The 17,523-nt window shown below is 48.1% G+C and overlaps 1 protein-coding gene across 7 annotated transcripts in view; it reads left to right on the forward strand.

Annotated features, from left to right (window-relative positions):
• Positions 1-17,523, forward strand: part of TLN2 (talin 2) — a 449,658-nt gene that overhangs the window by 390,544 nt on the left and 41,591 nt on the right. For all 7 annotated transcript variants that reach the window (XM_054451016.2, XM_054451019.2, XM_063652682.1 and 4 more), the window contains 4 exons: positions 1,184-1,303; positions 10,041-10,187; positions 13,485-13,651; positions 14,577-14,760. In XM_054451016.2, coding sequence (XP_054306991.1) covers positions 1,184-1,303; positions 10,041-10,187; positions 13,485-13,651; positions 14,577-14,760 — 618 coding nt within the window. The remainder of the gene's footprint in view (positions 1-1,183; positions 1,304-10,040; positions 10,188-13,484; positions 13,652-14,576; positions 14,761-17,523) is intronic.

The following is a 17,523-nucleotide window of genomic DNA, read 5'->3' on the forward strand; positions in this document are numbered from 1 at the left end:
CTTTGTGTGAAAGAGGCCCTTCTCACCCCGTCAGGATGCCCAGACTCCCAGTGCACCTGTTGGCAGGTCTCAGTGGAGCAGCACGTGGCAACACTCACTCTGGTGCAGCTCATTGTGCGTTCCTTGGAGGCCACATCTCAGCCTGAAGCCTGGGACGTGTCCTTGTACACATGCCTTAGAAGGGGTGGACATTCCTGCCCTGCCCTGATGGATGGAGGGTCATTCAAAAGGCATTTTAAAAGGCTGTTTAAAATCAAGGTCTTAAAAGGCCACAAAGAAAGAGACAGTATTGTTATCCAGAGCAAGAGGAGTTGGAGCAGGAGGGGAGTCCCTTGATGAGGGACAGTGACACCCGTCTGGGTGGCAGATTAAAACTGCTTTTGTGAGAATTTAGAGGTATTTCTGTCCAGAGGAAAAGGAAACACTAGAAACTAGCATGCCAGCTACCTTAGATAATTGAGATGCATCAGTCAATGAAACAGAGAAAAATCCTGAGTATCTTCATAATAAAGGCAGAACTTGACCATGTGGGCTACACACTACTCTTAACTAAATTTGTGGCTAAAACCTTGTCATTCTTTGGCACAAATTTACTGCAAAGCTGTATCCTCTGTGAGTGTTTTCCTTTAAAACACTGACTTATCCAGCACTTCTCATTCATGGTTTTCTTAACAGCCCTGTCCTCATGCCCTCTCTCGCCTGGGTGGGACCTGCCTCGGGGCACCCAGAGACCAGATCAGCCCCCGAAAGAAGCCTGGGCCCAGGGGTGAGAAGCGCATAGGGCTTGTGCCTCCTGGGGGTTTCTAGGGGGAATTCCTCTGGTGACCCCCCAGGGCAGGGCTGGCGAGGGGCTGGCACACTTACCTGCCAGAGGGTGGGCCCTGGGCGCTGGCTGCAAGCTGCACAGCCCGAACGCTGAGCATGTGCCCACCGGGCCTGGCCAGAATCTGTGGCCTGAGCGGGGCCCTGCGAGGGCTCTGGCCTTTTGTGTGCAATGCAGCATGGGCTTGGCTTGAACTGCCCTCTCCAGCGTCTAGCCCCAAATGCAAGGCCTGGCCTTCACCCCCTCGGGAGCTTTAAAGTGAATGAAACCCTTTGGCTTCCAGTGATATTAACACATGGTTCTCATGCATTTCTCTGTGTGTATGTGTGTGTGTGTGTCTTGCTTGTTTTCTTTTTCCAGATGACTAAGTCGGTTACTAACCCGGAGGAGTTGGGAGGACTGGCTTCACAAATGACCAGTGACTATGGGCACCTGGCTTTCCAGGGCCAGATGGCAGCAGCCACGGCGGAACCAGAGGAGGTCTGCCACCTTAAGACCCCTATTTTAAGATGCACACACACTGGTGCCCACTCCTGGGTGTTTCTTCATAGCTTAGCTCCACTCTAGAAGACCCCAGCCCAGTAACCAGAGCCCAGTTTATTTCCCCACCACTGCACAGCACAGGTCCAGACCAGGTAGCCCCAGGCTGTTACTCAAGGCTCACTGCCCTTTATGGGGCAGACTGGCCAAGAACTGGGGCATGGGCTTTCAGACAGAAGGACTTTGTATACAATGTTCTACCAGGTCCCCTGTCCCTAGCCCTGTCACCTGCTGTCTCTATTAGCATGCCCAAGCTTGGGACTGCCATCTTATCACTTCCTCCTCCAGTTAGCACATCCCCCGCAATTATTTTTGTTTTCCAAAGGTTCACAGAAGTGTTGAAAGATTCAGGTATGAAAATTAGCTGTCCCTCTCCCTAGAAAGAGCTACTTTCATGAAACAAAGTCTTGCCTGAATATTCTGGGTGGCTAAGAATTGGCCCAGACATACCTCCTGTGGACTCCTTTTATTACTTCTCTGCCTTTCCTAGACAAGCTTTCCTTAGTGGCCAGTGTAGACTTGGCTTTAGAATGCCTGTACCCGTAAGAGTCTAACAGTAGCCAAAGTTGGGCCCCAAAGGCCGCTTTCTAAGAGCTGCCATCTCTCATACTTCTAATGGGGTGGTCCATTGGGAAGGACACAGGTCAGGTGCGGCTCCAAGGAGCCTTGTAGCATCTGTATCAGTGTGAACACACAGAAGGAGTCCAGGGCTTGGGGAACCACATGGCTTCTTACAGAAAGGAAGCCCAATTTAAAATGAAGATTAATGGAGTGGATTACAGGGACACTTGAAAGATAAAGGTAATTATATTCTGTGAAATTCAGCAAGCTGTTTATTGAGCACAAACCCTGTTCAAGACGTTCCTAAATGAACTGAGTTGTCAAGGCAGAAGGTTGTAATTGGTCTTCTCTTCTCCTTATAGTGACAGTCACTGTCCCCAAGTTACTCAGTGCTGCTATTTCTCCTGGGAGTCAGGTCTAAGTATGTTTTTACTGAGACTCCGAGAGATATTCCAGAAATGAAGTCCCAAAACAAATCACTTTCTAATGTGTGTGGTAACAATGCATGTAAATAGGAGTACCATATATATATGTACTTGCATACATATATATCTAGCATGGGATTACTTAAGTCTCTAACAGTGCCTGCATTTTGAGATATTAGAATAATTGACTAGGCTGTAGCATGAATAATTCCATTTGCAATGAGTGTGAAGTCACTACCAAGAAAAGAGAGTTATCAGATACCCACATTAAGATTCTGTTGATTCTTTACACAGGCCTATCATTTTTTTTTTTTTAAATAGACTCCCTGTTTTAGTAAGATCATCTAGATTTATAATTCATTTGACCTATAATTTTGAATTCCATAAACAAATGTAAGGGAACTTCTGTTACAGTAAGGAAAAGTTTGCTTGGACAAAAGGAAAAAGTGGGCTGGGTGTGATGGCTCACGCCTATTAAGCACTTTGGGAGGCCGAGGCGGACAGATCACTTGAGGTTAGGAGTTCAAGACCCAGCCTGGCCAACATGGCACACCCCCTTGTCTACAAAAATACAAAAATTAACTGGGCATGATGGCACGCGCCTGTAATCCCAGCTACTTAGAAGGTTGAGCCAGGAGAATTGCTTGAACCCGGGAGGTGGAGGTTGCAGTGAGCCAAGATTGTGCACTGCCTTTTAGCCTAGGCAACAGAGTGAGACTTCATCTCAAAAAAAAAAAAAAAAAGAAGAAGTGTTTGGCAAGGAAGGTTTGGATATCTGTCCCCAGAAACCTTTAAAAATGGAATCTACCACCATCTGCCTTAGGTAGTTTAACTGCTGCCTCCCTGAACTGTCTGTAGGGCCCTTTCCACATGAGTTCTTGTAAGCTACCCACCCAACGTGTGAAACAAGCAGATTTTTTTTTTATTTCGACAGAGACCATTGAACCAAAATATAAAATAATGCCAAAACAGCGAGGGAAGAGAACGTGTTGCTAAAAGCACAACAACAGGTTACTTTGGTTATTGGCCCTGCATTTGTAGCAGCTGACGTTTTCATTAAGGTTTTCCTTTTCACTGTTATATCTTGAGATGTATTTTACATTCCAGACACGAGAGCAGTGTGACCTGGAGTGAAAAGGGGCAGAGAGAATATAAAATTTCCAGTGGCTTGCTAAGGAAAATTCTTTGTGTACATTTGCCAGACAGATATTTGGGGAAAACTGAGAAGGTTAGGAGATCCCTGAAGCAATGTAGTTTTTTATTCCAAGATCGTGGAATTATTTGTTTACCCAAGAGGGCCCCCTATCACAGCATGTGAAAATATTTATATCCAGGGGAAATAAGGAGCTGCTCCCTTTGCTGCAGTCCCGCAGTCCGCTATGCAAGGTCAGCATTTTGGTCTTTTCCAGAATGTGACAATTACAGGAAAAGTCATAGCTCTGCCCTGGAACATCAAGCAGGAGCTTTATCTGCTTATTTTTCATGGAAAATTCAAGCCTTTGTTAACATCACTTTGAAAACTTCTTTCTTTGGAAAAGTTAAAGCCTCCAGCAGCTTTGCAATTTAAGATTATTTTCCCCTTAAAAAAAGAAGAAGAAAGAACTCGAGATCCTATGAGCCACAACTTCTAAATGTAAATCCTGAGGAAAAGATTTAGCAACAACAGCTTTGTCTCTGAGGAAAATGTGCAGTAACCACTTGAAATACTGGATGCCTTAAAAGCTGGTGCGATCATTTGTTAAGCGCCTGTGGTGAGAACCACAGCCCTTTCCCCCAGATGAAATGGATGTCTGCTTTAGAATTCTCTAAAATTTTCCATCCCAAGACACACATGCTGGAGGTGGGAAAATGTTGCCCCACTGCCATTGGACCCACTCTTTTATTAGGTTGGTGCAAAAGTAAATGCAGTTTTTGCCATTACTTTTAGTGGCAAAAACCGCAATTACTTTTATGCCAACCTAATAATAATTCTATTACCATTATTATTATTTTGAGCCAGGGTCTCACTCTGTTGCCCAGGCTGGAGTACAGTAGTGCAATCACAGCTTACTACAGCCTTGAGCTCTGTCTCGGTCTTAAGCAATCCTCCCACCTCAGCCTCCCGAGTAGCTGGGACTGCAGGTGTGCGCCACCATGCCTGGTTAATTTTTCTATTGACAAGGTCTCACTATGTTGCCCAGGCTGGTCTCAAACTCCTGGACTCAAGCCATCCACCTGCCTCAGCCTCCCAAGTGCTGGGATTACAGATGCGAGCCACCATGCCCAGCCACTTTTTTCTTCCATGTTTTCTATCTTTGTCAGATAAGTTCCATTCTTGCCTTTTCAACTTTCACAAGCTATCCCAAGCAAATTATATTTGACCTGGTTTCAGATGTAGTTGTTTTTTAAGGCTTGGGAAAAACCAGTGTGTTTTGTTTTGTTTGAGGCAGTGAGGAAAGGCGATCAGGATTCCTTAGACCCCCTCCAACTGCAATCAGATCCAAAACTTCATAAAGACCAGGCTTTTAATTTCCCCCAAGGCACAAAACCAGGAGATGATTTTCTCCATTTTACTTTTATTTCAACAAGAAAAGAATTGAGGGTTTTTCTTGAGGCTCAAGTAACACTTTTCTAAAGTTGCCAATTTAAAACCCCACATTTCATGTCTTTGAGCAACATTCCTTTCTAATAAACCCTGGTAGTTCGTTGGATCACCCTGTGGGCTGGTCGTATTTACTGAGAAGTTCACTATTGCATGGAGAAGCTTAGCATTTTTAAATTCCTTATCTTTTTTTTTTTCTTTTTTTTTGAGATGGAATCTGTCGCCCAGGCTGGAGTACAATGGTGTGATCTCGGCTCACTGCAACCTCCGCCACCCGGGTTCAAGTGATTCTCCTGCCTCAGCCTCCTGAGTAGCTGAGATTACAGGCACCCGCCACAATGCCAGGCTGATTTTTGTATTTGTAGTAGAGACGGGGTTTCGCCATGTTGTCCAGGCTGGACTCGAACTCCTGGCCTCAAGTGATCCACCCATCTCAGCCTCCCAAAGTGCTGGGATTACAGGCGTGAGCCACTGCACCCAGTCTAAATCTCTTATCTTTTTGGATACAGACTCAAAAAATGAATTTCCTCTGTGGCTCACGCCTGTAATCCCAACACTTTGGGAGGCCGAGATGAGTGGATCACTTGAGGCCAGGAGTTCGAGACCAGCCTGGACAACATGGCGAAACCCCGTCTCTACTACAAATACAAAAATCAGCCGGGCATGGTGGGGGGTGCCTGTAATCTCAGCTATTCAGGAGGCTGAGGCAGGAGAATCACTTGAACCTGGGTGGCGGAGGTTGCAGTGAGCCGAAATCACACCACTGTACTCCAGCCTAGATAAAAAGAGCGAAACTCCATCTCAAAAAAAAAAAACAAAGAATTTCCTTTCAAAGATGTTCCCCTAGTAAAACAAAATGTTCTAGGAAATTGCCAGTAGACTGTTGATTCTGTTGTCCTCTTTGATTTAAATGCCGTAGCTGTTCCATGTGCCTCTGCAAAGTAATAGTAAAAGAGTTATTATTTATCAAGTCCTACCACATGTCAGATGCTGTGATGGGCCCAATCCTGTTTCCCCTCACAACTGCAGTGAGATAACAATCTTTTTTTCTTCCCCATTTCACAGATAAGCAAACCCAGGCTCAGGGAGCTTAGTTAAACTGCCCAAGACCACACAACTACAGTCGCTAGTATGCAAGCCACTTTAAATAACTTTTTGGAATAAGTGAATGTTCCAAGTAAGTAAATAAGTTAACAAGTAAATACATGTAGTAGCCAGGATTCAAACCCAGGTTAGTCGGGGATCATAACCCTGGCTGCCTCTCTGCACCAGTCTGCCTCTTTTTCCAGCAGTACACATTCATATGGCACTTTCATCTTTTTGAGATTTTCCACATGTACCTGTTCATTTGACCATCCCATCAGCCCTCAGAATGGGACATAGCTTCTGTCCTGTGTCACAGGGCAAGGAACAAAGGCCCCTCAAGGTTAGTGGGCTCAACCAGAATGTCAGGTTCCCAAGGAGAAGGCAGAGCTGGAAGAAGGTCCCTAGTCCTTTCTGCTGCCCAAAGGGGTGAAACGTTGAGAACAGGGCTGGCTGGGAATCCTGAGATCTCATCCTTTCTCTTAGATTCAGCCCTCCTGGCCCATGAACATCAGTGGATAAAGCCTATTTCAGCTTGTCCTTGATAACCGTGCATCCCTCCCATATGCTGTCCAAATAGGATTGCGCAGACACACATGCAAGATACCTGTGAGGCTGAGTCTCAAGGGGGTCTCCAGGTACCTAGATGACAGTTGCGTGACTTGGCACAGCCCTGAATATGGAGGCAAAGCCCTGGGTTGACTGAGAACACCAAAGGCCTTTGCAGCTGTTGCCTCGCTTATTCTCATCCCCTTATTTTCTGGTGCTGGCCTTCCTTGGAGCTTCTTAACTGGAATTTTATTTCTGATGACCACTGGGCCAGCTGCACCATTGATAATATACAGACTCCCTTGCTATATGCATCGTGTCGCCTCCAAGAAAGGGGCCGGGCAGCAGGGCGCTGGGATATGTTTTTAGAGCGTAGCCTTTGGTGGGGGGTGGCACTAAGGGAGCACAAGAGTGTTGTTGAGGATGTATCCCACCATGGATCATGTCATCCCATAGGGTTCAGGTTCAAGACAGCTCAAGAGTGGGTCCTCCCTCCCTCCCACTCTCAAAGGGATTTAAGATACAGGTGTTCGTCCCAGTGCCTTGCATTTTGCAAATAGAAAGCTCAGGCTAGACTCTGCACGGGAGCAGGAAGAGCGCACAGATAAGTTTGAGAGCCTGGGTCTCTTCTGGCATCATGGTTTCATACCATGTTCTTCAAAACCCACGGAGAAGGTTCTGCATGTTTGCCCCTAGTGTCACTTTTTAAACTTAACTATTGTTGAAACTGTTAGGAAAACCCGCCTTGCTGTCAACCTTTCACTCATGTGGGTGGCAGAAAGGAGCTTTTCAGTGTGGTCTAGGCCAAATGAGAACCCCTTGGGGGCCACCGGTGCTTTGCTTCAGGCTGCTGGGTAGCTTTGTGCTGATATCAGGCTGCTGCTGCATCTGCCTTGCCTGCAGTGGTCAAGAACTCAGAGGAAACTGCTGTCCTTTGCTTTCTTTACGCATCTAACAGGATTTTCCCAACACTGTGTCACCAAAGCAAAACACAGAAATAATTTGGTGGCCAGGGCTGTAACTAGCCTTCATAACCTTATCTGTAAAACTTTGGTTCACTCAGTCTCATTTTGGCTTTTTATTGGGTCAAAGATACACATTTTAACTCATAAAGGAAGAGTATACTAATAACCCATTACTGCTATCCATTTGACATATTGAGATCCACAAGAGATTTAATTTCGAGAGGGAGAGGGAGGGTTCTGCTGCTAAGTAGAAAAATCAAAGAAGTTAGAAAAACACTGATCTACCGAGTAGAGCACTGTGCTCAGGATTAAAGACCTGGATTCTCACCTAGTTTTGCCAGGGACCAGCTGTGTGATCTTAGGCAAATCACATCACTTCTCTGGGTCTATAAAATGGGGAGGTTGAACTGGTAAGATCTTTTTTACCTTGAAATTCTATAAATGTTTCTAACTCCATTTCCTTCTTACTTAACTTTTCCAGCAGCACTTTATCCTTTAAAGATCTGTGGTCATCACTGACCTCAGAGCCCTTGCCTCTAGATTATCTTACCCTGAAATACTTAGGTTTTGACTCTGTGGATCTGGAATGCTTCAAGAGCCAGATTGTTTGAAACTTTAATGGGGTATACCCCCTGCTTCAGCTTAACATTATTTTCAGACCAACAAACATGTCCAGCAAACACGTATATTTAAATGACATGACATCTGTGTGGGCTGGAATGTTTTTCCCGCCTCAGCAGCAGCCTTACTACTACACCATTCCAGATCTGTTTGCAGAGCTGCTATGTTGTGCAGTCCAGAGGTGCTGCTGCTGTTGTATTCTGCATGGAGGTTGTCAACAAGACAGCCCTGCCTAATTATGAAATGTCTGTAGCACCCTGTGTACGAAGGCGTATGGAAGTATATAGAAAGCACCCAAAATAGCAGAAGCTTGGCTGGGCGCGGTGGCTCACGCCTGTAATCCCAGCACTTTGGGAGGCCAAGGTGGGCGGATCACTTGAGGTCAGGAGTTCAAGACCAGCCTGGCCACATGGTGAAACCCCATCTCTACTAAAAAAAAAAAATACAAAAATTAGCCGGGCGTTGTGGTGGCCACCTGTAATCCCAGCTACTCAGGAGGCTGAGGCAGGAGAATGCTTGAACCTGGGAGGCGGAGATTGCAGTGAGCCAAGACCACACCACTGCCCTCCAGCCTAAGTGACAGAACAAGACTCTATCTCAAAAAAAAGAAGAAAGTGTATAGAAGACACCTAAAAGAGCAGAAGCTCAACTTTGTCGATCATGAGAATATTCTACTAAATGGATTTAAAAGTTCTTTGGGCCTTTAAGGGGTTTAGAGTAAGAAGTTTTTTTCCCTAAAAACAGTGTTTCAATAATATGAGAAATAACAATTGCAGCACCCCTCATTCTCCAAAGTCACCCTTTCTTTAACTGTGACTAATGAGATGGTATTGGAAGATAGCATCCAGGGGGCCAAAAATCTCCCGGGTTTTATTCACAATGCCTGAGATCTTTTCATAACTATTCCTGATAGATGCTGGAAAAATAAGAGCCATAGCTTCTAGCTCTTGTAGATTCTTGAAAATAACACCGACCCATGCTTAAAGTTTTGCTTTGGTTTGGTTTGAGTTGCCTACCTGGACTGGAAGGCAGATTATTTATGGCAGCTGTATTGATCAGACCAAAATGAAATTTGATGTGAAACGGGGACGGAGGAATGCAAACTTCGGGGAGGTGGAAATGGAATTTATTACACCTTAAAGGAAACAGCTGGCAGCTAATCCACAGCGGAGCCCACTTGGCCTCTCTTAGGCAAAGTACCTTTTATAATCACACAACCCAGGAGTTATTAAAAGAATGTGTGCCTGCTGAGCTTTTAGCTCTAAAAATGTACCTTTTATAGGGAACCTCAAACCTGGCCTGATAGGAAGTCTGGGCTTGGTATGGTTGCTGTCCCCATGGAATACAGCTGGGGAAGGGGGTGTTCTGGTTGGTAAACATACCAATTTTGCAAGAATCTGAACACTTCAAAATATGCTTAATACGGAAACCACATTTTGAACCTCTAATTACCCTCTAGAGCTATTGTGAAGTATAAATGAAATTAAACACATTACCTGCTTAGAAGAGGCCTTGACACACAATAGGGGCTCAGTAAATGCTTGTTGAATGAATAACAGAATTATTCCACAAAGTTCATCTAATTAACATTCTTACCAGGTGGCTGGAGGAGCAGATAAGCTATAAACCAGGAAAGATACGTATCAAGGAGGGTATTATGCTAGGACCTCAAGACACAGGCTTGCTAGGTAGAGACTGGGCATTTTACAGTTTCTCAAAAGGGAAGCAAAATCAACCAAATTCCATACTTCACCAAACACAGACTCCTAATAGGAGTGGAATTTTCCTAGCCAGGCTCCCATAGGACATAGGAGAAATTTTCCACGTAGGGAAGGCCTCGATGGCAGGGTCCATCACGCTTCTCCTTCCCCATCCTGGGCTTGCTTCTGCAGATTGGATTCCAGATTCGCACTCGTGTGCAGGACCTGGGCCACGGCTGTATCTTCCTGGTGCAGAAGGCAGGGGCCCTCCAGGTCTGCCCCACAGACAGCTACACCAAGAGGGAGCTGATCGAATGCGCCCGTGCCGTCACGGAGAAGGTAAGGAGCAGCCCTCAGTTTAGAGCGACAGGAACCTGCACTGGCTCTCAGTGATCCTCTGTAATCAAGGACAAAAGCAGGAAACTAAGCCAAAACTAACCCAGCTGATAAGCTGTCTCATCCCGATCTTCCCCACTGCCCAGGTTCTCCCAAAAATGGGGTGTATCAGGGAGCTGGGGTGATCATAGGCCCAGAGAATTTGAGGACTTAGAGGGACTGTCCCATGAAGGTCAGGCCCTGGCACTCCCCCTTCTTGCAGGGCTTCCCCGTAGGCAGATTGTATCAAAGTCCCCATCAGCAGCCAGGAGCCCCTGGTCAGGGGAGGCCTGGAGCCAGAGCCCTTTCCCGCAACCCCTGTTGACACCATCTTTCTTCTCAAGGAGGCTGCTGAGGGCTGAGTCAGGAGGAGTGAAAATCCCTTTGGTGTAACCTCTAATTTACAGATGAGACAGTGAAGTGGGGGTGGGTTAGGCCACATGGGGCAGTGGCGTGTACCTTTGTGGAGAAGTAGAAACTTGTCCTCGGTTTTCTGATTCTAAAGACAGTTGTTTGTAGAGAGATTCCCATGGGGCAGTGAGGAAGGCTCTAAGATCTTACCTAAGGTACTTCAGCTTTCCACAACTCGACCTCCTCATCTGTAAAATGAGGATAAAAATATATAATATCTAACTCATGGAACTGCAAAGATTTACTGTGCTGATATGTGTAAAAGTGCCTGGTACCGTGCCAGAGACACAGTTACACATCTAATAAATCTAGCTACTGTTTTCTCTAACTTTCCTCCAAACTTCTTTTTCCCCAGGCAGTTTCCCCCAGTTAACCATGCCGTACTCTGAATGTTTCTTCATTCCCAAGTAGCTCTTTTATTCTCCTGCAGTGTGCGAGTCTTTTGCTTTGCTTTTTGTCTCGGAATCATTTTTCAGGTCAGCTGTTTTGCAGGCTGCTTGAGGTACAGGATAAAGCATCCAGGCTTTGTGGCTTTTCCCCTTCCCTTCACCCTGGTTCATAGGACATAGAGCTCTGTCCTGTTTAGAAACTTGGCAACAGACTTGAGGGGCGGGCAGGGGGGATCCTCAACTGGAAGCTGCTGCCACAGAGGCTGGTCTGTCCGTGGCCCTCCCTGAGGCCAAGCCACAGTCTGGCCTTCTCCGATAGCCCACAGGGCTGTCCAGCCTCCTGGGACTCCACAGACGAGGAAATATATCTCTCAGCTGGAGGAAGGCATTTGCCTTCCTTTCAAAGCCCTTTCTTGTTATTGAAGTTATTCTTGCCAAGTTCCCCCATAAAAGGCCTCATAGCGGGAGCACCAGGAAGCGAGGAGAGGGGTCCAAGCTACATAGTGTTTGTAGGCATGGCCAAGCAGCTTGGTCTTCTGAGCTGGCCTCGGCTACTACCTCTCCTGGTTGTGGGTCCCTGATTTAGGACACCTGGAGGGATCACCAAAGGAGAGGAGGTGGCTCGTTCCTAGCAACTGGCCTTTTGACTTTCTTGCCGCGCGTCCCTGTCCTCTATGCCTTGTGTCTTGTTACATGCCTTGATGGTGTGTGTAGTGTACCCACATACAGCCATGACTTGTCTGCCTTTGTGTCCTCAGACCCTAGTGACTAGCAGATACTCAGTAAACGCCTGCTGGCTGGCACACCCTTCACGGAGGGTGGGATGCTATTTCTGGACTCTTTTTCTTTCACCTTGGCTAAGAATGTCTCTCTCCCACACACATATACACCCCTGCAGGCTTCCCATGATACTTGTCTTGGCCTTTGTCACCCATTCTCTGAGGGATACCTCATTTCCCGGCAGCTCTATGCCAGTCTGACTTGTCTTTTCCTGGTAGGACCTAGTAGCATTTAAAAGAAAGGCAGATGAGGAAGAGAAACAATTCCTTGTGGGCTGGTCTTGGAATGTGGTAGGTACCCAGGAAATGGTCCCTGTGCCTCTCCTGCCAGACTGTGTCCACAGCCTCTGCTGAGATCTAAGCAGCACAGGGGACAGAGTGTCTCATACTCCATGCCTCTTGCTGGCACAGTGACACAGTGACTCCCCTGCCCTGGTCAGCATGTTTGAAGAAATATATGTACGAAACATTGTCAGATTCTTCTTTGGGTCATAGTCAAGGGTAGCGGGTGTGTGCACGCAGAGATTAATGCAAAGACTCAAAGAGCCTCCAGCCACTAGCCTGACACATGGTGCAGTGGGCCATCCTGAGGGCAAGAACGGTGTGCTGTGGGATCCTAGGAGGCGGGGCTGTCTCTGGAAGAGGAGAGCAGGGGGAGGTGTCCGGGGCTCAGCTGTTTTGCACGCTGCTTGAGGCACAGGATGATACATCCGTGCTTGGTGGCTTTTCCTTCTTCCTTCACTTTGGCGTCTTACGGGGCAACTAGTTCAGTGGCTGGGGGAGAGGGGCAGGAGGCACTGCGGGCAGAGCACAGACCCAGGTGGAGAGGTGGGAGTGTTTGGGAAAGTCAGGAGCTGGCGGGTATGGTGAGAGCCAGGTGAAGCGGACACATGACCAGAAAGGGAGCTCAGCCAGGGGAGATTTGTAAGCAGGGTGTTAGCGTGGTCAGGTTTATGTCATAGGAAAGTATCTCGGAGCAGTGAGGGTGTACGTGATGGGTGAGGGTGACAGCACAGGTTTTCTGACATGGAAGACACCCGAGTGAACTTGCTGGGCCCTCGGGGCACTGAAATGATGGTTCAGGGGTGGATGACGGCTCGCAGGAGTGTTAGAAGTGGAGAGGTCACATACACAGATCCCCTCTAGACTCCAGCCCTTCTGAACTCCATTCTGGAGAATTTCCATCCCAGCGAAGGAGTGATGAGTGTTAGCAGTGGCCTGTTCCTACTGAAAACCTAATAAAAGGGGATGTAATCGCCACACCTTTCACAGGAGCCTAATCCTTTCTCCCGTTCTGTGGTTTCAGAAACATAGTAGTAATTGAATAAATAGCATCTGCCCTCTGCTGAGCACTTACTATGTGCCACATGCCTTGCTAGACACTTTACAGATATTTTGCTTCCTACTTAATCCTCTCAACAACCCTAATAGGCCAGAGATAATGGCCCCATTTTACAGATAAGGAAACTGAGGTTTGGAGAGGTAAAGCAGCTTTGCCTAAGGTCGCATGGCCTGTAAATGGCAAAGCTGGTATCCAGACCGAGGCTGTTGACTCCAGACATGTGCCGTTAACCTCTAAGCTACATCAACTCCTAGGAGAGAATTCAGTATTTTCAGAATCTGCTTTTAGGTCCTGTTCTCTCCATTTCTCAGCTCCCCTCACATTCCGTTTCTGCCTACAGGTCTCCTTGGTGCTCTCAGCTCTCCAGGCCGGGAACAAAGGAACCCAGGCATGCATTACAGCCGCCACCGCTGTGTCTGGGATCATTGCCGACCTGGACACCACCATTATGTTTGCAACAGCGGGGACACTGAATGCAGAGAACAGTGAGACCTTCGCAGACCACAGGTACGTGGGGGTCCTGGACGGGGAGAGGTTCAGGCTGGCCTGCCCCTGAAACTCATGATCGACTTGGAGACGCCACCTGGGAGCCAGAAATGTAGTTATCTGTTTTGATTTCAACAAGATGCACAAGTTGGGAAAGTGAACCATGTAATCAGCATAAGCCCCCTTTGCCAACTGTAAACACAGTGTCGTGGTTCGAGCTTTGCCTTTGACAGCCTTAAATCCAGCCTGCTACAGCTAAGGACAGCTTTTAGACCTGCCACATGCTGAGCCAGAGAGCCGTTCCTCAAACTGCTGGCCAACCCCAGCAGGATTGGGAATGGCGGGGGCAGGCATATTTTGCTTAAACCCTGTTTTGGGAAGATGGGGGCTCAAAGCCCCTATCTCTGCTCAGCTTGCACTCAGCCTCTCTATCTGCTGCTAGGGACCCCTGAAACCTCACCACGTGTCCAACACCTTTCTTCCCCCCTGCAATCCAAGGGCTGGGCTAGGGAGGTGGTTCCCAGAGCTCTGCTGTACCTTCCCAAGCCCAGCCTCTGATCCTGAACAAGGTGCCCCAACCCATGTGTCCTCACGGTTACTAGCTATGAAGTATTTTAAGGGACAGTGGGAGCCACAGAAAAGAAGCTGACCTTTCATTGAACTATAGGGCTTGGGAAGGGAGCCAGGTTGTTAGGCCTGACTCTTTCACTGAAGTTTTCATGTCAGTCGGCTATGTGAATGAATACTGGTTGACTTTCTTCTTCTCCCCCCAGTTTTGCATTTGTGGAAGATGAGAGTCCCTTGGTAAGGGGAGGTGTAACACAGCACTTCTCTTCTTCAAAGCCCTTTAACAAAAGCCCCATGTGAGAGATTTCTTTTCTTCTTGAAGTAATCAAGCTTTGCCCTCTGTCTCTCCCCGTCTCCCCTGCCCTCCTGGCCCTCTCAGGGAGAACATTCTCAAGACAGCCAAGGCCTTGGTAGAAGACACGAAACTACTTGTGTCAGGAGCTGCGTCCACTCCTGACAAGCTGGCCCAGGCGGCCCAGTCCTCAGCAGCCACCATCACCCAGCTCGCAGAAGTGGTCAAGCTGGGGGCAGCCAGCCTGGGCTCCGACGACCCCGAGACCCAGGTACCAGCAGGGCCTGGGGAGTGCATCCTCCTGGTCTTCCTGTGAACGCTGCACACCAGGCCTCAGAAGAGTCCTAAGGCAGAACAGGAACTTTTGAAGTAGACAATGTGTGTGTGAGTGTGTCTGGTTTGACGAACCGGTAGGAGGCAGTCATCCAAGCGAGATAAGATAGTGGCACAGACTGTGGTGGTGGCCATGGGGATGGAGACAAGCTGAGGGATTTGAGAAGAGTCTAGAAGGAAGGCTTGGCCTGGCCTGGTGAAGGCTGGAGCACGGCATACCTGAGGGAGGGGAAGGAGTGAAAGGTGGCGCCTTGTGCAGCCAGAGCAGGGCATAGGAGCTCCCTGAAGGGAGAGCTGGTATGGGCAGGGGGAGGGGGAGGTGCTTGAAGTGCCGGAGCCACACACAGGTAGAACTAGTGAGTGCGCATGAGCCTGCCCAGGCACAGGGCTGTGGGTTCAGGGACTGTTGCCACAGAGGTAGCGACTACAACCGCACGAGACGAAAAGCCAGGGAGTCAGGGCAGAGCCTGGAAGAATCCAGCATTTAGGACCACCTTACCGTGCAAGTGGCACAGGAGACTGAGAAGCAGCAGCAGCTGCTGCAGAGAGGAAGGCCGCGGGCGTCATGTTGCCAGGATGGAGTGTTTCAACCCGCCAGAGACAGAGTTAAGAAAGAGGGAAGACTGGGAACTGGTTATTGGCCTGTTCGGGTAACCATCGAGTGCCATCGAGGACATTGGTGTCCCCAGCTGCTTGTGTGGAGTGGTGGGGCAGCAGCCAGATGGGGGTGGGGAAATGAACTTAGCACCTGTAGATGGCCCAAGTGAGAACTTCAGTTCTCAAGGAAGAGAGAGAAGAACTGGAAGGCTAGGGAAGGGCCCTGTGCTTCTGTGAGTTCCGCTTCTGATATTTGGCAATTTCATTGAGATTACTTGCCTGTTCCTTGGTCCCCTTCCCAGACCATTGCTCCTCAAGGACAGTCACCACAGTTTGCTCATCTTTGAAACCTGCACACGCAGCACAGCTCTTGGCATATAGTGGCTACTGGCTACTGAACAAGTATGTGTTCACCTGTTGTTGAACTAACAGCCAACAAAAGTCGTTAATAAATGGATGATGGCTGTTCCCACAGTGCAAAATTTAAAAAAAACAAAAAACAAAAAAACTATGTTCTCTCTATTCCCAGAACCGTCAAATGCCAAGCACTTCAGTTTTCACTCCTTAAACCATTCTCAGTAAACTAGTCTGTCTGGACAAAACTGGTTAGAAACCCCCTGCCATTCAGTGCCCCCAGGTGATGCAGTGACTATGCTGGTTCACTTGAGGCCACCAGCTTGTTCCCTGACGGCACGACCCTTCCCTCCCTGACGGCACGACCCTTCCCTCCCTGACGGCACGACCCTTCCCTCCCTGACGGCACGACCCTTCCCTCCCTGACGGCACCCATGAGTGGAGCACAGCTCTGAGAGGAAACATTCCTTATGCTACCATCTCATCCTTTCTGTTGGATTTCTGATAACATCAGAGTCCAGACTGGCTGCCTTTTGGAATTCTAAGCATTCGCAAAAACCTCCGCTACAGGTGGCGGGCGCCTGTAGTCCCAGCTACTCGGGAGGCTGAGGCAGGAGAATCACTTGAACCCAGGAGGTGGAGGTTGCAGTGAGCCGAGATCACGCCACTGCACTCTTAATACGTTTTCACATCTGAGATCCCAGTTTATCTTCAAAGCAATTTAATGAGGTAGATGGCGCTAGCAAGCTAATTTCACTGTGGGTGAGGAGCCGGAGCCACGCCCACAGGCATGGCGCAGTGTGGAGGTTAAGACCGTGGCCCTCATGCTCACCAGACTCTGAATCCCAACTCTGCCACTCCTGGGCTCTGGGAGTGTGGACATAAGGATTGTGGTTCCCACTCGAAAAGGCGGTGGCGAGGAGTAAATGAGATAATGTGTGTAGAGTGCTTGGCTCAGCGCCTGAACACTGCCCTCAGTAAAGGGAAAATGTTTTTATTATTATAGAAATAGGAGTTACTGGAGCTACTGGACTGGGAACGCTTAAATGCAGTGCCCGATGTTGTGTAATTCCCATCTAGACCTGGTACTTTTCACTCTAAATCCGGCACTTTGAAAAGAAGATCTGTGGTCTCTGAAATTAGAAAAGCAAACACAGATAATGCATCACATCCAGGTTCTTATGTGGGAACATACCTGCATCTTCATTCCGCAAGTATTTACTGAGTACCTGCTGGGTGCTCGTCCCTGTTACAGGCGTGAAACAAAGCAGAAGTCCAGGCCAAGCCTCCTGGAGCTTGCACTTGAGGGAGAAGACAGATGATTTTTAAGTGAATAAATGATAAAATAATTCCACCTACTGATAAGTGCTGTAAATAAAATGGCAACCTGACAGTTTCAGCAATTGCAGGAGTGGGCCCTTAGCTGAGGGATGGGGAAAAGCCTCTGAGGACGTGACATTTGAGCTAAGGCCCAAGTGATGGAAAGAGCTGAATCCCAGTTAGAACAACGAGCAAAGGCCCCGAACAGGAAGGAGTTGAGATTTCCCATGGAGAAGACAGGCCGACCTGTGTACCTATAGCAGAGCACCTCATAGCCAGAGAGGCAGGCAGGGCTGCTGTGGGGCCTTGAGGGCTGGGGTCAGGTGGGGATTTTTACTCAGTGTTCAGGGTGCCAGTTAAGAGTGAGTGGTGTTGCCTCTCTGGTGTCCTTCGTGCTGTCAGAGGCAGCTCATCTGCCAAGTTGCTGGCT

This window comes from Pongo pygmaeus, chromosome 16, assembly GCF_028885625.2.
Source record: "Pongo pygmaeus isolate AG05252 chromosome 16, NHGRI_mPonPyg2-v2.0_pri, whole genome shotgun sequence".
In the NCBI taxonomy this organism is placed as follows: domain Eukaryota; kingdom Metazoa; phylum Chordata; class Mammalia; order Primates; family Hominidae; genus Pongo; species Pongo pygmaeus.